Here is a 24,303-nt window from a genome sequence, read left to right on the forward strand (position 1 = left end):
TAGTGTAAAGAATGGACAGTCCATGTCATGCTAAAGGTGAAAAATTAATATTAGTACTTCCGAATGCTTAATGCTTAAAACTGTAGTTTAAAAAATTATTATAATAATAATTTCCTGTTTGAGCCTTTTCTGAACCAGAGACCGCCACCCAGGCTCAAAGGCCTCCGAGGGACCCCCATCATAAGTTAAAAAGGGGTTGTATTTAAAAAAAAAAAAACAATATTTTGAAATACTTTCCCGAATCTATATATAGCCATTGTACAGCGTTTCAAGTCTGGCCAGGGACCCCCTACAGTACCTTCACAGACCCCTTGTTGAAAAACTAGGGTTCAGATTTCATCTTTGGAATTGGTTCACATTTCTGATTTTCTAGAACCATGATATATTAGGCATTCACATATTCATATATTTGCATTCACGTCATGTAGTGTCATAACATAGTTAATCAATCCGCTATAATTTAAAATTTTTAATTACATCTTTTGTGTATTACACGTATTTAAATATTCATACCTCATATTAAAAATAGCCTGAATTCACATGGATTTACATCATGAGGACTGGATGCTCATCCGGTTGAAATGTGTCCAATCAATTAACCAATGTGCACTCCGCACTGTGCCCAGGCTTGCCTGATAACACGCACGCATCTCCAGATGCCATTCATTATTCAGTTACTGTGCCAAGAATGGCACTACACCTTGTGTGCCAACGTGCCCTCTGACCCAGAAAGGGCTGCCTTTCACATCACAGTGAGGACGCGGTGTCAAAGAGTGCCAGACCGTCAGGATTAGGCGGGTGGCAGTGTCTAAGCGTAAGTAGAGACCGCCAAATAGCATGCGCCACAAGAGACACCTTTACCTCTACACCATAAAATCATCGGATATTTGGTCTCCACGCAATGATTCACATGGCAACAAAGGACCAATTTTATTTTCTATTGGTGGATGCTGTGAAAATGTGCAGTTCTTTTGGCAGCTGCTTTTAGGGAGTGGATGCTCTAAGGGGGAATTCAGTTCAGCTATCAGATGCTATACACAGCTAGCCAAAACAAAGGAGAGAGCAAGCAGTTTTCAGACGGGCCACAATTGATTTCAGCTAGTGAGATAAATGATTGAATGCAAGTAGAAACTGCAATCAACCATTTCATCTGGTAGTGCATTATATAAATACATCACCTTGGTATCTTACATTATCTGTTATTTGAGCAAACGTGGTTGGAGTAACAACGGAGACGCTTCTCTCCACTGACTCAAGTAGCAGGATATTGGCACAGGCACCCACTTTACAGCATCAGCCAGCCAACAGAACAGCACCTTCATGGGGTATCTACCATGGCAGCTGCACGTCCATACAGCATCCACCAATAGGAAGTCCTGCTGAGCTCTCCCATTGAAGGCACAGAAGTAGCAACAGAGTTTTTGGTTACGGCTTAATTTAGTCTTTGAAGCTACAGCCATGGATGGTGTTCACAGAGCTAAAAAGGCCCATCAAAATTTGTTCCAGCATTCTAGCTCCTCATTACATTTTCTTCACATTAAATAGGGTTTCATAATAAGGAACTGCTTAGTTTATCACAATCCCAACCACCAACACTTGTGGTAGTTTCAAAGTGTATTTTAATTGCAGTAAAATCAACATGTATTTAATAATCCGAATAATCTAACGGTCTTCAGTTTACAGGTTATGCTTGACATGAACCCCCAGTTCTACAGATTCTGAATGAACTTAGGAACTGTCCATTAGCGGTGATGACCATGCAAGAAAACTAGATCTAGATATTTGAAGTACACTAGACTCTTCTTCCTGTGTTAAATTTACTTTACTTTGGTTTTTCATATCCAAATCTCAGTCACAAGTCATCAGTGGTGCAAAAAAATTCACATGACTTTGTAAGTAACAAATATGCAACAAAGTCTTTGGAAGCAGATTTATTCCACTGAAACAGTTTTTGTTTTGAAATGAATGTGGCCTTCAACTCGACCTATTTCCTATGCGTATAAATATATGCCTTATTCATGTGTCTTAAAATGGCTGTTTGGTTTAACAACTGAATCAGCTGTCGTCTCTATCAGAGCCCGCCATTTCAGTTAACTGTGGCTTAGGCCTGGGGGCAGACGTAAATGTTCGGTTATCGTGCGTATGTGGGCCTGACGAGAGCTTACCATTGTGCTGGCCAAGCACCAAGCCGGGATGAGCTGTCAATCGCCCTCCAGTCAAAAAGAAGCTACTAGAAAATGTGGCCCCCGAGGCCCCGGCAGCCAGGAAACATGTTCCCCCTGATCCTCCCCACCCTAAGCAGTACCGGCTGAGGGGCGTGGGATGGGGGGGGGGGGGTGCCAACAAGGGGAGGATTAGGAGAGCCACGCAGATGGCCCAGGGTGACAGGTGCCCGTGTGCCCCAGGAGATGGTATCACAGACGCAGCGTGGGCTCGTGAATGTAAAGCGGGGGGCGGTGCTGCAGCTGACTGACAGAACGAACCGACACCCCACAGCCTCCCCAGCCAGCACAAAACCTACAAATGCACAGTACCACTGTGGTGTGTAACAACATGTTTACACTTTCTATTTCCTTTTTTTACCGTCCCAAACCTCAACTTTTGAGCTAAATAGGTCCTGATCACACAGCTTCTCTCCAACGAAATTGTTTTAAAGATGTTTTTGCAACCCAACAAAATCACGTCTCAAAAACACTGATTCTGGCTGCGTAAAGATTAAGCCAGTTCTGTTTGCCACGGTATTGGTGATGTGCAGTAGCTCTAGTGGGGGGGGAGGAAAGCCAGACAGCAGGACGTGCCTGGACGTCCATGAAGGGGATGGATTCAGACGGCTGGCAGAGTGTGTCATGTGATCAAGCATATGGTGTTCTCTGCACAGGCAAGTCAGCAGCTCCAACTGTGCTGGAAAGCAGCCATCTTTCCTCCAGGCGCCGTGTGTATGTGTGTGTGTGTATAGGTGTGTGTGTGTGTGTGTGTGCATGTGTGTGTGCGTATTAGTGTATGCCTAAATGTGTGTGAATGTCTGAGCATGTTCATTTGTATTTTTTTACACGTAAATGTGAGTGTATGTGTGTCTGAGTGAGTGTGTGTGTAGGTGTGTGTGCATGTGTGAGTGTGTGCCTATGCATGTCTGAGCATGTTCGTTTGTATTTTTACAAGTAAATGTGAGTGTATGTGTGTGTCTGTGTATTTGTGTGTGTGTGTATGCGTGTATTAGTGTGTGCCTATGCGTGTGAGTGCATGTGTGAGCATGTTCATTTGTATTTTCTTACAAGTAAATGTGAGTGTATGTGTGTCTGTGTATTTGTGTGTGTGTGTGTGTGTAAGTGAGTTTGAGGGTGGGGGGACAGCAGGAGTTGTCCACATATCTTTAAGACAGAGTTGGTTGGGGGATGACTATATGGAGCCAGCCTTTCTGAGTATCCTGCCCTGTGGGAACTGGCCTGATTCAACAGACTCAGTGCTTTGGAGTTGTAAAGACTGCGCTTCTCAGATCTCTGTCTATTGGCCTTTGGTCCATTAATAATGCTGTGTGTGCACTGGCCCAGATTCAGACGTGCATCTAAACATGGCCAGGGCATCTTTTATGTTTGCTTCATGTCAATGTATTCATAGTTTTCAGGTGATGTCACTTTACTGTGTTTACCGCCTTGTGATGTCTTAAAGTGAGACGTTGTTACATGCCATCTAGCCCACTGACACGCTGTTGTTTGGGGTCGAGCCTAGCTGCTCTAGGCATAAGGATGCCAGATGTGGAGGTGTGTACTCTAAAAGCGACCTGGGGGAAAACTATGAGTACCCTGGGCCAGGACTCTTTCAGCTTGCTTCGTGACATGAAACACAACAAGGCCAAAAGCAGGCAGACATGGTATAGCCATGCTAACTGTGATGTTGTAGAGGCATCATAAAACTATCTTTTATGAGACCATCAGGATAGTGTCCCACCCTTAACACAATATACAGTAGTTAAGAAAGGCCTTTTCTTTTGCATTATTTTCTTTCTAATATTGCATTATTATGTAAAAAATGATAAATCTGTGTTAAAAGTATTTAACTTCAATAATAATTCATAATGAATAATTATAATTCCAAAATCATGTTGTGATGATAAAAAACAATTTTCTGGAATTATCATTATTAAATTATCATTATTAAATATCTGTTTTTGTGATAGTGTTAGTAGAAGTAGTGAATCTTAGCTTTGCTGTAGGCTAAGCAAAACACAGATATGTTGAACACAGGGCTGAAAGCTGTGTGTATTCTCATACCTTGTAGCTAATGGCCTGACATGATACGCTTGATTTCCTCAAACAAGTAAAAATGAACCCATTATGATTTATCTTCCCTCCAATGCCGAATAGGCCGGAACTACATAGCTGCCAACTTAAATATAATGAACTAGAATTCAGGTATGGCATCATAAATCAATGTGGAAATAAGCTCCCTCAGAGACAAAATGGCATTGACTAGCAGAGATATAATTTTATGCAGTGTCCACGCTTCCTCAGTTTCCAAGCTAGTTTCCACATGGACAACTGGGAATAGTGTGGAACCACAAATCATAAGCAAACTGAAATGTAGAAATATTCTGTGTCCTGCTACATTAACAGCTAGTGGCTCATATGGGCAGAGTGAAGAGCACCTGCTCTCTTGATGCTTCTGGAATAGTCAGAAATCAAAGGTCGTGGGTGCATGCGGACTAGATCTTCATACAATTTTTCACAGAAAGCATGATGGGAGATGAAGTCCATGTAAAAAAAAAGAAAGTTGTGTAAGTTTCTCTGGATAAGAGGGTCTCCTAAATGCCTGTAATGTAATGGAAGTCCAGAGCTTGTCATTCTTAAGTGTGTTTGAGAAGCTCTAGAACTCCACCTCCCAAAAGCCCCTTTGTCCAATGTACTGTGGGGCTTTGTCAATTGAATACATCCCTAACATGCCTGTGGAAATACAATAAGCCAGGATGGGTCAAACAAGAACACAGCACATAGTACAGCACAGAGTTTTGCAGCACCACTCACTGCTTGTTCGTACGTGTGGAGGTGGCAGATGTAGTGGCCATATGGCTGGACCTGGTTTAATGTGCTCACTCAGTTCTCATCACATCCAACTGTATAATTTCACTGGATCTCACAGTCATCCGAAACATTGTTCAGACCATTATGTGCTCCATGACCATGAGTGAGGCTAACAGGTAAAACAGACCACTAATGCTATAGTTGTCATTCACTGAGATTTGTGATGAATATTGTAAATTGCTAATCATCCCTTGGTGGTAACCTAGCACCTACCATTGAACCAGTGGTTTTTTCCACAAACCAATTTGCACTAAGAATTTAACACAACAGATTGAAAATAAATGAGAAAAAAATGCACGGTGTTTATAATGCTGCCAATATACATAAACATCAAAATGTACCTGGCGCCAAAGGGGCAGGGCATTACATCTGTCACTGAGTTTACTTGGCATTCGCAATACGGATAAACTTGATCTTTTAAAAGCAGCTTGGCCACTGTGACACTTGTGCCCGGTGTTATTGCACACAAAGCCGTTTCAGGAGTGTCAACCGCAGAAGCGGTGGGGATGTACCAGCCACACACTGTGAAAGTGCCAGCTGCTATGGGCCGAAAGGACTGAGCCAGTGGACCAATGCAGGGGCCCTTTTAACCGCTTAAAAGACTCGCCTAGGGTGTATCTGCGAGAAAACCCCCAAAAACAGATAAAGCAAGCAATCACAAACCACCTGTGTTAGAACCGTACTCTCGGCAAGTACTCAGCTTTTACATTCCAAGCTACCGACGCTCGTGATTAAATTTGAGGAAAATCGGCTGAGGATCGATCAGAGGATGGCCGTAGGTGCCCTTAGGACTCGCGGAGCACTGGCTATCGTTACGGAAGGCCGGAGGAAACGTGAGCGCGGTGTCTGTCTGTGCCTCGTCTCCGCCCTTCTCTGAAGGGATTAGCTCGGATACGTCCCGTGGAGAAATCTTCCAGCGCGCGCAGCATGGCGGGTAACGGGTAACTCGTTTAAATAATTCAGCCCACAGAGAGCGCGCGAGCAGCCGGCTGACCCTCAGCTCGAAAGGGAGACGAACAATGACCATGTTCACTGTCGCTGTGTCTGTTCCTCCCTGCATTCAGAAACCAGCCTCTCCATAACGGCGCGCTTGCAGGAAGTGAATCAGTATCCATAATGCGGTCTCCATGAGCAATGATGACAAGATAGGCACAAGGGCCCATTATCACCAGTCCGCTAAGCTCTCCTGAATTAGTATATAATCCAGATAGCTTTGATAACGAATCTTCCCTTTTCTGCGTCATTTTAATTAGCAAAAACAAAGTCATCAAGGGAAGCTATCAAAGACTTAATTCTCTCGTAGGCAGAAAAGGCAGTTTTTAAACCAAGGTTCAGATTTATTTTTTCAACTGTGAGAGGCTGTGAATGATTATTTCCCTCTAACATTGACATATGCAATGGACTGGAGAATGCTAGGTTGCTGTGCTCCTCTGTTAAAGCAAACATTTCTGCCTGAAGGCCTTTTGTATAATGTGAAGCAGCAGTATCGGATGTCACTATTGATTGAGAGTTCTGTATGTGATCTGCATTGGCATGACCTGCTCCGAAAATAGCACCGCAAGACCTTTCAAGTCATTACGCAGGCCTTAAAAGTCCTCTACCAGCAATCTGAGAACCCATCACGCAATTAACAGGGCAGAGCCAGGTTCCCAGCATTACCCAGCATGCCTCACTGTTCATCACCTCCCACCTCATGTGCAAATGGGGCTCAGCTGCCTCATAAAGAGAGAGAGAGAGAGAGACAGAGAGAGAGAACAAGTCATGAATATTCCAAAGGGGGGACTTACGCTGACGCTGTCGTTTCCTCCTGGTTCAATCATGTAGGTGTGATTTCCGTCAAAGAACATCCCACTGTCAATGAAAAAAAGAGTAAAGGGGAATCGATATGGCCACACGCCATCCAGGATGTAAACAAGACGAATAGGGCTTCCTCAGAGTGACCCTTGAGAGATTTTGGGCCTCCTCTGAAACCACTGGACCTGAGAAAGGTCTCAGTGCTTATGCCTTCATCATGGTGTACATTAAAGAGCATGTCATCAAAACATACAGGATGTCAATGTGGTCACACATTTGATGTAAATGACAAATTATTGCAACTTCTCTGGGTTCTGCCTTATACATAAGTTGCAAAATGTACAGCAAAATCACACATTGTGTAACATATTCCACAATCCATGTGTCTTTTCAAAAGCCACATGATTTGACAGTATCTACAGTGGGTATAGAAAGTCACCACCCCCTTTCAAAATGTCCACATTTTGCTCCCATACAGCCTGAAATAAACACACATCATTTACACATTGCACCTTACAACATCCATGTGAATTTATTGAAAATAATTGAAAATAAAAAACTAGAATAACTGGGTTGAATAAGAGAGCACTCCCCTGCGTTAATATTTTGTGGAAGCACTCTTGCTTTCATGAGTCAGTTTGGAAACTTTTCTACCATCTTTGCATACCTAGACTGACCAATATTTGCCCAATCCTCCCTTCAGAATTGTCCAAGCTCAATCAACCTGCATGACGACTGCAGATGAACTGCACTCTTGAAGTCATTCCATAGATTTTTGATAATATTTGCGTGGGGGCTCTGGCTAGGTCACTCCAGGACATTCACCTTCTCGTCCTTCAGCCACTCTGGCAGTGTGCTTCAGGTCAGTGTCATGTTCACAGGTGAACCTTTCTCCCATTCTCAACTTCCTAAGCAGAGGGCGGCAGGGTGGCAGGCAGAATTTATCAGTATTTTCAGGCATCCATTTTCCCTTCTATGCAGATATGTGCTCCAGTCCTAGTCTGCCACCGCCGTGCTTTACTGTGATCATGATATCATTTGGCTGGTAAGAAGTATTGGGGTTTCACCAGGACCGTTTTGCATTCAGTTCAAATTTTCTCTCGTCTGACCACAACGCCTTTTTCGCTTGGAAACAGAATCTTCAAGGTGCTCAAATGAGGCTTGATGTGGCCTTTTTGAAGGAGTGGCTTATTTCTTGCCAGCATCCTATACAGGCCAGATTTGTGGAGCGCTTGTGATATTGTTGTCACATGCACATATTGACCAGTCTTTGCCATAAAGGCCTGCAGCTCATACAAAGTTGCCATTGGTCAGCCTCTCTGATCAGTGTCCTTTCTCAGCCACCCAGTTTGGAGGAACAGCCTGATCTAGGCAAGGTCTGGGTGGTGCCACACGCCATACACTTTCCACTTCTTAATGATGGCCTTGACTGTGCTCCAATGGATACTTAACGCCTTTAAAATCCTTTTATATCCATCTCCTGACTTGTGCCTTTCCACAACTTTTTTATTGCACTACCAAGCAGTGGAATCCTCTAGGACCAGCTGCTTATATTCTGAAATAAGCAAAATCGCTACAATTGATCAGGTGAAAGCAAATTTGCTTGGTGTGTGATCTGAAAGGTAATTCATTATACCTGAGAATGTTTACAATTGCAGTTCTAAGGGGGCGTTCTCTTATCCAAATGAAATATTTTACTTTTTTATTTTTTATTTTACAGTAATTAATTTTTAAAAATTAATTTTAGTTTAGATATTGTGGGTTACTGTTTTTAAATAGAGGCAGAACAAGCCTAATTTAATTTGGTTTTGTAACGCAACAAATTTATAAAGGGGGTGGTGACTATCTATAGCCATTGTACATTTTGACATACTGTTACAGTGCTTAAGAATGACAATGCCACTTTTCTTATTTCATGCTTCATCATGTGCTATAGAGGAAGGGATGGCTCTATGGATGTGTTGAGCATACAGCATTTTAACTGCTAATGTGGAGAGATGTGTATGAACACATAGCACCGGAGACACAAACACACGCGTTTCACAGGCAGTGCAGAGCACTCAACATCGTGTCCTGTGCCACGGAGGCCTTTCCGGAATAAATCGATCGAGCGAACCCTGCCGCCAGCTGCCTCGGTCGACTGGCGATGACGGCTCAGGTCGTGAGCAGACTTCTAATTTTCGCAAGGAGACACGGGTGACCTCAGCACAGACACTCCGACAGCCTTTTACATCACAGTGCCGATTATCTTACAAAACCTCAGGAGTCAGATTTGCAGGGACGGATTTAACTCTGTGTCCTGCTGATCGGGGGCCCAAACTGGCGGAGACACTGAAGATAACGTATGGAACGTATTTTTCACCTCCGCCTGATGGCGTTACCTGGACACTGCTCTGGCCTGAGCAGACGCCTTTTATCTACTTTTTATTGGCTTATTTTGGGATTCCTTGTCATAATTTTCCCATCGCTGAAAAATCTTCCTTTGGCATCTACTGTAGAGCATCCTCGTGAACTGCACAAAAAGCAAGTGCCTCAGCTGAATATACATAACCTGGGACTGATGGAACTTTTAACATTTTTTAATGCCTTCTCCCCTTTTTCTCCCAATTTTTGGAATTCTGAATTATATTATTCGCCAGTGCTGCTATTGAATCAGGACAGCGCAGACGAGCACACGCTTTCCTCTGAAGCAGGAGATGTTAGCCGCCGCTTCTCATCACACCGCTGTCTACAGCTTGGACTCACACAGACATGAGTCACAGGAAGACACTTCATGTGTAGCTCAATAGGTGGATCAGGGGTTCCCAACTGAAGCAGGGGTCACTGAGATGCTGTACTCTCAGTTGACTGAATCCCTCCCATCCCTGGGTGATGCTAGCACCAATCAAGCATTGCCCTGCAGGGATGCCGGCCATAGTTGGCATTGGCATGGTTCAACGCCACACTGTGGGGCTCATCCATGCACTAGCATAGTGCTTTAATAGGCCAAGCCACTCAGCAACATCGGATTCAGTGAATTTTAAAGGACGCTTGATTGTGGCATGCTACATTGTCAAGTATTGCATCTCAGATCTTTTTACCTAATATATCGCTTCACAAAACGGTGGTCTGCTTATCTGGGGTGCATAACATTTTCTAAAATGAGGCCAGCCAAGTAACTCTAATTTTGTAGTGATACTATTTTTAAAAAATTGACTACATGTCTGATCATATCAAGTTTGTGTCATTTGGCACTAACATTTTTTGCACCAGTGGTGTCATACATAATTTAACACTTAAATTTGTCTCATTAAGTTAAAAACTCACACTCACACTGAAAAATAACACATTCCTGTGTCAAAAGGTATACCATATGTAGGCAAAAACAGTAAAAATCTGAATGGATTATTTTTTGACATTTCTTTCCGAATGCCATAGAAAAGGATTAAACTACTTTAATAAAAGGACTGAGACTTCATTAGGCACAATGAGATGAGCTTGCATCATTTTCCTTTCCAGTTCACCGGAATGTTCCGCTGACTTATGAAGCCCATGACATCACACACTGATGGTGATGGATGGGAACTGGGAAGGAGGGCTACTCTGGGGCAGGGAGTGGGGGCAGAGCAGCAGTACAGCGCGGCCTCAGTCGTGTGATTCACCGTGCGTCATGTTGCGGTGATTCCCACTTTCGGTAACCCACGGCATGGATCTGCATCATCCAAGCTGCTCAGTGTAAGCAAGGCCCAGTCATGCATCTGAGCGAGCGAGCCAATCAGTCAAACCTCGCCGGCCTTCACCACTGACACCTCAGCTCGTGACAGCATTGATACACACAGGCCTTTTCTGTGGGTGCTCAGCCCCATCGCGAAACTGCATGTGCTAAAAAGATACCTGTATTTTATAAAAATAGAAAAAAAAACAGTATGCTATTTTTTATCTAACAAAGGCTTGAAATCAATTTCAATTGTATGAAAACAGTGAAAAGTTACATTGAAAATTAACTGCAGAATTGCATTTGTTTTGACAAACCAAGGAATTTATATTTAAATGTCAAGAGATCGGGCCCACAAATTCCTGAAAATTCAAAAATGCATATGCACAAACACGTATTCCCTAGGTTTAATTCTTCTCAAAGAGCAATTCGAGGTGGGTTAACATAAAATGACATGGATTACCTTATGAATAATAAATAACAAATTGCCAAATAATTGCCTTTGTGTGTTCCATTCTGGTGTCCTAATTAGTCTGGAATTATTCATGAAAAATTAATGAATTCATGTTTTGTACATGAAACAATGCTTTCGAGCACCAAAATAATATTATGTTGTGAACAGGGCGTGCATTTGGGGAAAACGAAAGAAAATGGCACAAAGTTTTACGAGAAGAGACCAAATGGATTGTACTCTTTGTTTTCTGTAGAAAACTATATTTGACCTGAGTTCCTTTGTGCAATCCAGCTCCAACTAAAAATACTGGCACCAGGGACTGAAAAAGCAGGCTCGGCTGCCATGCAGCGTGTGAAGGAAGGGTGGGGGGAGGGGCGGGGGGAGGTCTTAAACCCATCAGACGCTGAAAGGAGCTCTCTCAATTGAGGCTAATTCAGTTCTCACCATAAAGGGAAACCTTGGCAATAGGTCCAGGTTACAGCGAGAGACAAAAGAATCTGTTTCTGAGAGAAAGCCTTTGTCTGCCCCACACACAGAATAACCCAACTGCCCGAGAATGCTGAGTGTTTAAAAAGTGAGGGGGGGTGGGGTTGTGGGGGGGGGCAAAAAAGCGTTGCCATGCCGCTGGTCAGTCCTGGCTAATACAGAATGAAATCTTGGATCACTAAATTAAATTTCTTAATGAAATCACAAAGCATTTCTGTTAAATTAAGCCTTATTGACCAGTAATGTAATTAAGTTATTATAGATTAGCCCACTAACATGTTTATTCAATATTGGTGGTGGGCTGTCCATGAGATTTGAGTTGTGAAGCATTAAACTATTAATAAAGTGGTAAAATATCAATGGGTAACCAACGCTTTGAAAAACTGTATACTTCTATATTAAAACAATCACTTCAGATGCAGCACATTATTAAAGTGGATTTCATACTTTCTAGTTAGTAGAAAGCATTTGATAACTAGGGAATGGGCTGACTGGATATATTTAAACACACAATAATTCTGTGCCAGCTCATAACATTGCATATAAATAAGCTGCACATATATACTGAGAATGTCTAAGCAATTACATTTCTTGTATTTTTCAGCATCTGCAGAACCATGCCTAGGGTGCCTTTTACAGGAGAGTGGGCCATAAACCTATAAGCTCAGCTTTAAACAAACTGCCAAAGTTTTTGGGGGAATTGGGCAATATGTGATGGACAGGCTACATTTCCGGCAGCTTGTGAAACCAGAAGGGAGAGAGGGAAGCGCAGGTGTAGTCAGCTGTAGCTGGAGAATGCGCGCTGGCAAGGCACGCGAACGCAGAGGAGACAACAGAGCGAGCCGTGGTAAAAACAATGCTGAATATCAGCACAGAAAGCATTGTACAGTAATTACATCGCACTGATTGCTAAATGGGATAATTGCTACTTGAGTCCGTTCCTTGGGCACGGGTGCTGGGTGACTGCCTGCATGTATGCGCAGGGAGGGAGGGGGAGAGGGACGCGGGCTGCTTACTGTAGCCCGTGGCAGGTGGAAAGAGCCACAAAGGACTCGGGGACCCCTCGGACTCTGCCCTGGTAGTAGCAGTGTTCCCCGCCCTGCAAAACACAAGACACGGAAAACATCAACGTCAACCACTGAGAGAGAGAGAGAGAGAGAGAGAGAGAGAGAGAGAGAGAGAGAAAAGAGAGAGAGAGAGAAAGAGAGAGAGAGAGAGAGAGAAAAAGAGAGAGAGAGAGAGAGAGAGAGAGAGAGAGAGAGAGAGAGAGAGAGAGAGAGAGAGAGAGAGAGAGGGAGAGAGCAGCTGGGCTCCTTATGTGTTTGTCCATGAATGTTAGTGTCGTCTCTAATGCTCCTTATAAAGGGTTTTGTGCACTCTCTTTGAGAGGTCCTAGACAAACAAAGGCGTTTATCATCATTTGTAGTGGTGGAAAGCATCGGTGTTCAGGGACTGGGCTCCTAACCAGAAAGACTCCGAATCACTTTGGTTCAAATTCCCAGTGTAGTCCTATTGTTGTACCTTTAAGCAGGATACTTAACCCGATTAGTATTAGCTACTTATTGGGAAGATTCTCTTATCCAGAATAATTTACATGTTAATCACTTCTAGCCATAATGGCAAGTGTATCACAGAAATAACTACAACTGTGGAACAGAAATAGAGGAGCACATTTAACACGATAAATGAGTATCAGGCTGAAAAATGTCATCTTATCCAACTGCATGAACACTGCAAACGCTGAAAGCGCAACCTTAGATAAGGTCATGCAGATAAAACTGGAATTCTGCATTCTATTACATGCTATCAGGTCATCACCACATACTGAAACCTATGGCTTGATCAGTATTAATGTCCTGTTGAGGATGAGTAAAGTGTACCATTCTTTGATTTTGTACCAAAATGACTGGCAATGATATCAGCTTTAGTACCCAGGAAGATGTGTCGACAGGAAGATACTGATGATGTTACATTACAGGCATTTAGCAGATGCTCTTATCCAGAGTGACTTACACAACTTATTTTTTTTACATAGAATTTACATTGCATCCATTTATATACTGAAGCAATGCAGGTTAGGTACCTTGCTCAAGGGTACAATGGTTGTATACTACCCGGGAATCGAACCTATGACCTTTAGGTTACAAGACCAGCTCCTTACCCATTATACTACACCGCCGCCCACATGATGTCAGTAATGGAAGTGTTGTCTGGTGTGAAGGACGACAGAGTGCCGTAAATGAAGGTACCTGTGCAGAACATCAGTGCGTATGGGCCTGTGCGTGAGCTGGGAGCGGCCTTTATCAAGCCTCTAACTGTAACACCTAGCCCAGCCTGGACAAGCACTCTACAGTGTACATCCCCACCGCCACTAGGTGCCTGAGATGACATATGGGAAGTACAGACCTTACCCAACCATCGAGGCAGTTTGAAGTAGTGGTTAGAGGTTGCAGGCTCAGGTCGCAGGTGGGGTATGCTGGGAAAATATCCTGCTTGTGCACAACTGTAGTATAACAGGGGTCCCTAACCCTGGCCCAGGAAAGCAACAGGGTCTGCTAGTTTTTGTTTACGGATTAATATCAACCTCTTGAGAGCCAATAAACTACATAAGGTAAGTCAACTGTGTAATCAACTACTGTATCTGATCAGTTAAGTGCACAGTAACAATGCCTACCAGAACCTCTAGCTGTGCAGGACTAGGGTTGTGGACCACAATAGTTCATGGATGTAATGTAAAACATAAGGTATGTTAGTTTCCCTGGCATGTGGATCTATTGAGGAAGAAAGTAATTTGATACCACACTCAGATATACAATTTCTCCAGTGATGCTACAGACACACACACAGTTTTTCTAACTTGTAAGAAATGAGACAACAACCACAGTTTTGATCAGCACTGGCATCTCCTCTAGATGAGGGCTATTCATCCCCGCAACAGGAACCATTATTATTTGTACATTGCAAATAAAATATTCAATTAATATCAATTTCAACAACTGACATATAAAAAGTTGCATATCCAATGTTCTAATATTTTTGGGGGCCCCTGTCAGTTAGGGCCCTTGGAATCATCCTAACCCCACCAATACGGTAAAGCTGCTTCCAGAACACTCCCAACAAGGCTTTTCATACCAAACAAACATATTTCATTATTTTTCTTATCATTGCAAATGAAGCACAGATCAAAGGCGACCACAGGTTCCTCATATCTCCCTTAGCCAGCTTGTTACCGCTCGATTTTTATCCGCAACCTGGAGGATATCCCCCGGCCCTACGCTTCCTGCTGACAGGAAGTCCCGGCGACAGCCGGTCCCTACCTCCGGTGAACCCCTCTCGCGCCTGACGCTCAGGGAGCTTGCCTACGAAATGCTGAGCGCGTCCTCTCCTCACGTCTGCATAAACACGTATAAATATATATCATTTACAAAGTGCCCATGCCCTCGCTTTACTGCTCCATTAAGGGCCCGGGCAGAGCCCGGCTGCTTTTAAGCTGGAAGCCCCTGTCCCAACGGGTCCTCCGCTGGAGCTGCTTTTAACAGCAGATCAATTACATCACTTCCCCCGCAGCTTTATTACTGTAAGTCAGCGGCGCATCGACGAGCTGTATCTGAGTTTCCTCTCTTCTGCTCTTCCTCCCCCCTTCATCACCTCCTCTCCTCCCCAGCCTCTGCTCTTCTCATCTGCATCTCTCTAGAAAGCCCTCTCACCAACTCTTCGTTCCCCCTTTGTTTCCCCATCTACTGTCCCAACCCCATCTACTCTCATTTATCTCCACCTTTACCCCAGTCCTCTCCCCTACTAGCTCAATCCTTTAAAACCCCTCCCTTCTTATTCCTGTTCTCTTCCCGTCTCATCCCCTCCCCTCTGCTCTGGGCTCTTCTCCTCTGTAGCGCCCCCTGCCTGCATAAGCCTCCTCCTGCATGCCCCTGTCAGACATGGCAGCTTGACGGGGCGACGAAAGAACCGTTTTGACACTGCCTGCTGGCCCTTGAACCCCGCCCCACTGCAGTCAGGGAGCAGACAGTACGAGTCGATCCACTGAGAGAGACGGACGCACCCTGACCCAGGGAGGGGCTCAACACTCCCACTGGGCTGAACACCACACTCCGGCCCACCGGGCCATCCCACACTCCACTCAGTTTCAGGGATATTATTTCAATGCTATATTATACTCCTCGGGAAAAGTTTCCATGAAAACTAAAATTCTATTAACTGGTATCGAGATAATAGAGGTCACAGGGAATGTGCTTTAAATTTGCATGAACTGCAAGGCCATTTCCTGTGTAGCGTCGGCTGTTACCTGCTGCAGTTTGATAACACACAATGCAGAGCAAATATTCATCCATTTCACTTTGCAGAAAAAGGATTATCTTCACAACATTATGACAGTTAACTCTGTTACCAAAGAACACATAAACCTGGAAGGCAAGATATTCCGTAGCTTCCAATTACAGTTCATCTTCAGGGTTTCAAGCACTGAAAATGAGGTTTCGGTATGGTATTCCCAGATCACTGGTAAGTGCCCCTTTTTAAAAAAAGTGTAGAATTGGTGCAGAGACGTTCATATGCACAGAGAATCCTCAGGCGCTCATGATGAGGAAAATGAAGGAGGAAGAGTCAAGACTAGGTGTGAGCTGGTGGTGGTAAATGTCACCTTATGCGCAACACTGGCTTTCTCACGTCGATGATGTTCCTGTAAACCTCCCTTAGCCCTGAGTGTGAATGTGAGCGCCCCCCTCTGGGAGCCAAGCTGTGTGACACAGGGCCCATGAAGCACTTCTGATGTAAAGACTGAGACCTCGGGGGCTGACTGGAAAAAAAAAAAAAAAAGAATTCCAGAAAGAAGGTGTGATGGCGCTGGCACGCATCATTTCCTGTGTTGCCGTTTCCTGTGCGAGAGCGCAGGTGGCAGGATGGGACGGTGGGCTGGGGAAAGCTGAGCAGCCTGTGCCTTCAGGCAGAGAGTAGGCCGAGAAGAGAGGGAGGGAGGGACGAAAGAGAAGTGAAGAAGTGAAGAGAGCGCAGGGAGAAGGTAAGAAAGGAAAAAAAGAGAGGCAGAAATTGGCAACGAGAGGAGAGAAGAAAGGTAGCGCTAGAGGGAGAGGGGTGGAGAGGGAAGGAGAGAGCGGACAGATAATACGAGAGGGGGGAGAGCGGAGAGAGAGGGAGCTGAAGAGAGGGAGAGAGAGAGAGAGAGAGAGAGAGAAGAAGAGTAGCCAAGAGAGGGAGAGAGAGGCAGCTATTTATAAATGTGGCTCAGCTCCACCATACAGTGCAGTTCTCCTCAGCCTCACGCCAGCCTCCCGATCCTTCTGCTCCACTTCTCACAGAGCAGGAGGGATACCCACATCCCAACCGCACACAGATCTAACCGGCCCTCTGCTTCTCCTCAATCAAAAAGTACACCGGGTCTTACTTTATTTTAAGGTAATTTGGTTTGCTTATAGAATAAAAAAAGCAGTAAAACTCATAGTGCTCTAAATTATCCTTCAAAAAAAAAAATCTGCATACAAATTTTACCCTTGGTGCTGGCTAGATAAAAGTAGCCCAAGCATGCGCATGGCGTGCTGCACTGAATTTGTCGCATAGTGACAAAGGTATCAATGTAAACGTCAGTCTGTGGTCTGTGTGTGTGTGTGTGTGTGTGTGTGTGTGAGTGAGTGAGTGAGTGAGTGAAAAGGGTAGGGGCAGGGTGGAGCCAGGGCATGGCAGGCAGTAAAAATAAGTTTAGCAATTACAGTGGTGTTGTACCCAACAGCAAAATAGTTTACTAGCTTATGGCGTGGGAGAGACTGCTCACCCACCAGCAATATTTACCTGCATATGGCAGAGGTGGTGGGTGTTGCCTGTGGCAACAGTGATTAATCATTCTATACCAACATCAAGAGTTCCACCAAAAAGTCTGAAGGTGTCAAGTGCTGCATAAATAAACAACTGGGTCACACTGACCTTTTATATATGGAAGGTTTCAAAAGACACTTTCAATGCAAACTTCTCCCATGAAACTCTCTCTATAAGCCTACACATTGCTTCAACAAATGAAACAACAGACTGCATGATGGAGTCACTACCATGTCCTACATTTTAACAAGTACAGCAAGTACTTTGCTCAAGACTTCTGACTGCAGTAGGCTACATGCGGCAATCCTAACCATTCTCACCCCACCTCCCACATCGTCCCTCAAAAGGGAGAAAACGGCACGACAGTTCTCCCAGTCGAACTCCGTGAGACAAGGCTAAACGATTCACGGAGTTATAATAATCATCATTATTTATAATAATGTATAATAACGGCGTGGATAATGCGGCAGCGATCCACTGAGACAGTTGCGCACAAATCGGTGACAGAAAAAATGAGACCACGAGGAAAAGCAGGGTGACAGAGACTGACAGATAAAAATAGAAACAGAGAGAATCACGATTTTGTCGCCCCACCGCGAGAAAAGAAAACAACCGTCTCGGATGAGTCTTAAAATAATCCCTGACCATGCGTTTCTGAGCCATGTTCACAGGCGCTGTTTGTTTGAACACAGCCGCAACGCAACGGTCTCGGTGGTGTTGCAATACCCGGAGAATGCAGTAGGCCTAGCGCTAACGGTAGTAGGCTGCTCAGAGCAAAAGCACCTTTCACATTCCCGCACCATTTTTATTTAGTTAAATACGTGCAGGATGTAGAAAGTCCAGTATGATAAAAACGAGGTATGAAAAGGGTCCTGTTTTATAATATATAATAATCTCTTATAGGATTATTATGGGATATGAGAGGATCTTTGAACTAAGGGTATGTGAGCTGAGCCTTTATTTCTCAAAGGCCCTGACAACTCTAATACGCGGTAATTCTGAACTCCGGGGTTTAATGTAGCCTAAAACCAAACTAATTGAATATCATTTTTCGGTTATGCTTATAAGATTTCATGAAAATTCATCACAAAGCCTACTGTAAGACAAACAGATGACAGCAAAATGACACTAACACTTTGGCTCCACGGTGATGCCGATGCCTGCTAAAGGTCTTGATTGCAGAATTGATCTATCGTGAACAGCAGAATTGGGCCAATATCACAGATAACAATACTTGTACTTCAACTGTAAATAAAGGGGGTCTTAAAGTACATGAACATGTATGGCTGGTCTGTTTTTCACCAATATCATTTCACTCATTTACTGTAGCAGCCCAAACATCTATCAGTGGGGCCATTTGTTTTTGACAATACAATAAAGCTCAAACTTGCACATGCATAAAAAATCTACTGTGAGATTTTACAGGTAATTCATTACCATGCTGTTAAAAGTCATGTAGATTCTCCTAATTGGACCAATTAAGCAAGGCTAATTGGCTGGAATTAAAGCCTAAATACTGTAAACACCTGTCCTCAAGGTATTCAATCAAAGCAAAGCATCACTTAGATTCTAATCCTTACCTTGGAAATGATGGACTTCCCGTCTTCTGAAATGTGTCTCTCCACATAGTTTGAAGACAGGAGATCACTGAAAAAAAGGAGAAAAAATTATGCAAACTTACTTAATTTCCCGCTGCTGTCATCATCCACCAGCTTGATTTCTCCCGCCCCCCCAACTAAAATTTAAGATTTCCCAGTGCACGTTTTCTATGCTCCAATACATAAACCCTGCCAAATATCACAACCTCCAGCATCCTGTTGTTTCCAGTGTGGAAATAAAATTGCAGGAAGTGATAGCAAAGGGCAAACCAGGCTTAGCGGTGCTACCTCAGCAAGAACATGTTCCAAACTCCAGCACAGAAGCCACCTGTACTCAGGACGAGGTTTCCAGCTTTAGACTACGACTGAAGAGCCAGCAAAGACTTTACAACTAGTTAAGATTCAACAGAGGGAGTTTGTTTGCAAAACACCCCAGCAGAAATGTATTTTTTTTGCTCAGTAGGATTTTGCCAAATGTGTCTGTAGACAATTCCACTGTTTACAGACACATCCATATGGTAATTAGCCAGCAATGCGCCAGTTGTGTCTGTCTCCTATCCGCCTGCCAGTCAGTTGGACAATGTGGTGCCAGTTTCCATGAATGCAAAGGACCATCAACATGACGTTAGCTGCGCTCTGGTATTCAAACTGCGAAAAACACTGACAAATAAGTTCTTACAGAGTCTTTACAGAGTGTAATTTGAGAATGCAAGCATTAATGAAGTTATTCAAGGTTCTATACGTTCAGTATAATGCGTCTCCAATGTGACATGTCAAGCTAAAGCCAGGCTCTTTAGCACAGCGATGTGCATCGTGGTCCGTACAGCCTCCTGACTGTGTCAGCACTGACAGTGCCTGGGGGGCCAGAGCACAGTCGGCCACAGCAGTTATCTTCATTCTCGGTCCCGGCCGGCTGCAGGGTCTGCCGGTTTTAGTCGTTACTCGGAACTTAATTGATGAATTAAAGCAGCCAATTACACAGTCATCTCACCTCACCTGGTCTCCGGAGTCTGAATTGGTTGCCGAAATTAAGGCAAAAACTAAAACCAGCAGACCCTGTGGCCCGCCAGGACAAAGAACCACCCGGGCTACCACCGGGGGGGTGGGAGAGAAGAGAGGATTTAAGTCAGCAGGGTTTCGCCCACCACATCGCCCAAGAATGAAGTGTAGCCGTCCAGCACAGCAGCTGAGCATAGTAGCCATTAGCACAAGACAAGAGCACATGGTTTGGATGACATGTTTTCTGCAAGCTAGTGTGCACTCAGTCAAACTGGTGGAAGCTAGCTGAAATGGATAGGATTACAAATATAATGTGGGAATTACAACTGGGAGAAGGAGAGGAAAAAGAAAGGGGAAATAACAGAATAAAAACTAGTCATAAAAATGTTGAATTCATGTTAATATGATCAATATGATCGATAGAATCATAATTCACAGCCCAGTACTGCTACAGGAATGACATAATCTATAATTTAGCTACCATAGTTTCTTCAATTTCCACTACATACATGTGAAAGCCTCAATTACAGAATTACAGGTATTTCTCCCTTCATTAAACTGGAGTAGAAACCTCAAACCTAACACTGCTGTCCATGGTCCTGAAATGATTCTTGGTTATAGGAACCCTTTACGAATGAATAAATCTGTAAAAATGCAGATTTTACTCCCTACACACTCTCTGTAATTGGAAACCAAACGTAACAGATAAATTATGCCATCCATAATTTCCAGCAATTTTCTTCAAAACAAATATTTTTCCCCAGAAAGCTCATAATGGCTAATTTCACAGTGCTTTGAGACCTAAAAGAATTCAAGTGCCAATTCCTTTTACAGTTTTCTCATATGACTGTTTCTGCAGTTTATGACATTTTGAAACAAAACACAATATTTTAGCCAGATATTTTAACCATTTCAGATAACAATTTCTCCAAACAGTATTTATTTTCAGAGGCTTGCCAATTGGTATTTTTTACAAAAGGAGTGAATTACACTGCCCTTAGAACAGCACAAGGATACAGAATGGACATACGTGATCTTGTGGCCATACCTTAATAACTTGTGAGAACAAGTGAATTACAAATTTGTGATGAATTAGTACAGCAGCTATTCACTGTAGTACTGAGCAACTTCTGAGCAGAAACAAAGCTACATTTTGTGACAGAAAGAACGGTCATTGCATTGGGCAATGTCTTTAAGTCATGCTCAGACGCCGCACCAGGTCTCACTACGGTTGTTCAATCATATATGCCAGTTTAATATTTTATACATTTCTGAATGAAAACGAAAAAATCAAGCAGACAAACCAGCCCACTGCCTTGCTCCTGTGATAATGTCATTTGCACACGGGCATTGGCAGCACTGCGATCCACAGGGATCTTTGTCAGGACCAATTATAATCATTAGTTGATTCATTTGCGGGCACAGGATAACAAGGATCTTTGTTCCCAAGAGTTATTACGCTGTGGCCACAAGATTCTTTTCTCCGTAGAAGGACAAAGTGCACAGCATCTGCTCCGAAGGCTGAAGGTACCCTGTTAAATACAGGCCTCTGTACAGCTGTTACCTTTTTAGGATTTAGTATGTAGTACTTAGTACAGTAGTTTAGTTTAGTACACTTGGAAGGCTATGCTGTTCTCTGAAATATGAGTCGTTTTTCATTGGTTTTCTTTTTCTATAATTAGTTGGTTTTTAAATGCATCTTAATTTTTTTAGGTGTTGGAAATAGGGAGAATTTCTAGGGACAGGTTCTGCTGACATATTTACAATTTGATTTGATTTGAACCATTTGATTTACTCTGATTTGCACAATAGTCCATAAAAAGGTATGGTGTACGACCAGTGTCACCAACCTCAGGAGTATTACCCTCAGTGAGCCAGCCTCTCTGATCAATGCAGGGGTCAATGATAGCTTTATACCAAGGACAACTCTCTGTCTGCAGTCACAACAAGCAAAAGCCTGACTCATATTCCAATGCTACAATTCGCAGCACTTAACAAAACTGTCTGAACCACAGAGAGAAGGTTTCTGTGTTTGAGCATCCTGACTATAAAGAGAATAAAAGGCAACCATGTGGTTGAGAAAAACAGCTAATATGCAGTCTTTGTATCACTGAGTGTGGCAGCTAAGATGTTTTCTGTACAAAAAGGTAGTTTGCAAATACTAGACTGTTCCGTACAGTGGCACCAAGTCACAAAAGTAGCCTCATTTCAGAATATTACTTCCCCAAATAAGAACTTTGTTTAGGTTTACACTGTAATATCTTCTAATAATTTGCTGCATGTAGTGTATTTGTGTGTCATTTTGATTCCGTTCATTTATATTTAGCATCTATATTGATTTAAAATAAACATAACCGATGTCAAATTTCTGTAGTATAGAAAGCAGCAGGGCCAGGTTATCACCATAGAAGTGACTCACAGTGCCGCCATGTTAACCCGGACCATAAATTAAATCTGCAACCACTGACGGCAACCACTGCAGTGAAGAAATACTCAAGGAAACACGCAAGCGAAAGCGTTGGATAGCGCGGTATCCGGTATGTGAGATGCCAGTGCCTTTCCAGAATACAAAAGAGCAGCATCGTTACAGCATGCATGTGTAGAGACTTCTCCAAGCCCAGTCAGTGTCTGTTTGCTTGCTTCTTAATGCCACGCCTAATGAATGAGTCAGCTCCAGTTGTAAAGCTTCCGAAAACATTTTTCGTATCACAGTCACAGTCAATTCAGGTTTAGCTAAGCCAGTCTCAAAATTGTATTACTAAAATCTATTCACCCACACTTTATAATGCATACCTTACATAACAATGCTTTCTAGGATGGTTTATAGGCCAAAATAAAACAAAGAGAAAATGTAATCTATTATGGTGTAGGTTCTGAATGGGGCAATATTATTCACGGGGCTTTATTGCATCATCAATCCCCATTTAGACTCCGGTCTAGTTGGAATATTCCACTGCTTAAAATTCAAACCATTTAAAATCTATTAAGAAACCCCGACAAAATTGGGAATGTATAACTAGAGCTGACTGCAGATAACTGTTTCTGTTTTTAATTGCTTTGGGATTTGAATAATTTACGGAACGGGCAGAGACGTGTGCTCACTCTCCCCACCCCACCCCAGCCCCACCCCATCCCACCCTGCTCGTCCCCCAAGCTTCGCTCCCTTTATCACGATGCACATTTGCATAACATCCATCTCTTTGTAAAGCACTCCATCGACAGAAACCTCCCCTCCCCTTTCAAATCCATTGTGCAAAGAGCTAAATTGAAGTGAGGCCGCGCATTAGCGTTTATTACCGGACGTGAAAGGGTTCCGTTATTGCTAGTCAGAAGGTAGAGCTCATTAGCGAGCGCCCAGTGGGGCGTGGGGGGGGGGGTTGGAGTGGAGACTGAGACTGCGAAGGCTGGGGAGGTCTGTTTCTCAGGGCCAGCGGGACACAGTCCCAGTCACAATCGATGAGGATTACATGTGGCATGTCGAGATAGGGTCAGGCGCCAAAAAGATCCGTTTCTAAAAATTATCCTGGAAAGATATATGCACGCTCCAGATATCGACACACTTCTGAGGGCCTTAACCCTGGCCTTGTATTAAACAAATATGAGAGATTCCACTGTGAGGCATTGATTAAAGGCCTGTGACGGACTGATTTTACTAGGAGCTGCCATTTTAGAATGAAAGACCAAAGCTGCCAGGTCAGCACATGCAATATTAGCAGTCTTGATGATTGAGTACGTTTGTAGGCGTGTAACTGGATGCCGTTTTCGGCTGCGAATGCGCACGTGCACGGATGTGCGCGCGTAGGGGCGTGTCCTTCTGCTGAATGACCCCACTCCTCCCCACTACCGTCCCTACACGCATGCTCAGTGTGTGAGGTGCACTGCCGCACGCGCCAGCGCGTGCACACGGGCGTCAGGGCCCCCAGCGCTGAATAAGCAGCCGCGTGTGGAGACAAAGAGGCGTGCTACAGGCCTGCGCCACGGAACTCAGAGCTTGGCCCTCATTAATCACGTCTGGGTCTGATCCTCCCTCGAAGCCACCACTAACTCCCCTCCCCTCCCCTCCCCGCCTCGTCCTCTGGCATTCTGTCTTGCTCTTTGGGACATTATGGCCTGCTCTCTGCCGCACTCTCTCATAGATACATATCCTCACTCTGTGTCTCCCTTTCAAAAGTCAGTGCAGACTCCATGGTCAGTAGAGATTCAGTAGCCAGTGCAGACTCAATGGCCAGTGCAGATTCAGTAGCCAGTGCAGACTCAGTGGTCAGTGGAGATTCAGTAGCCAGTGCTGACTCAGTGGCCAGTGCAGACTCAATGGCCAGTGCAGATTCAGTAGCCAGTGGAGACTCAGTGGTCAGTGGAGAT

The 24,303-nt window shown here is 43.9% G+C and overlaps 1 protein-coding gene across 7 annotated transcripts in view; it reads right to left on the reverse strand.

Annotated features, from left to right (window-relative positions):
- Positions 1-24,303, reverse strand: part of adam22 (ADAM metallopeptidase domain 22) — an 80,025-nt gene that overhangs the window by 37,430 nt on the left and 18,292 nt on the right. For all 7 annotated transcript variants that reach the window (XM_064339165.1, XM_064339138.1, XM_064339122.1 and 4 more), the window contains exons 4-6: positions 18,925-18,991; positions 12,520-12,602; positions 6,863-6,926 (exon numbers count right to left, since the gene is read on the reverse strand). In XM_064339165.1, the coding sequence (XP_064195235.1) occupies positions 6,863-6,926; positions 12,520-12,602; positions 18,925-18,991 (214 nt within the window). The remainder of the gene's footprint in view (positions 1-6,862; positions 6,927-12,519; positions 12,603-18,924; positions 18,992-24,303) is intronic.

Source organism: Anguilla rostrata, chromosome 1, assembly GCF_018555375.3.
Source record: "Anguilla rostrata isolate EN2019 chromosome 1, ASM1855537v3, whole genome shotgun sequence".
Classification (NCBI taxonomy): domain Eukaryota; kingdom Metazoa; phylum Chordata; class Actinopteri; order Anguilliformes; family Anguillidae; genus Anguilla; species Anguilla rostrata.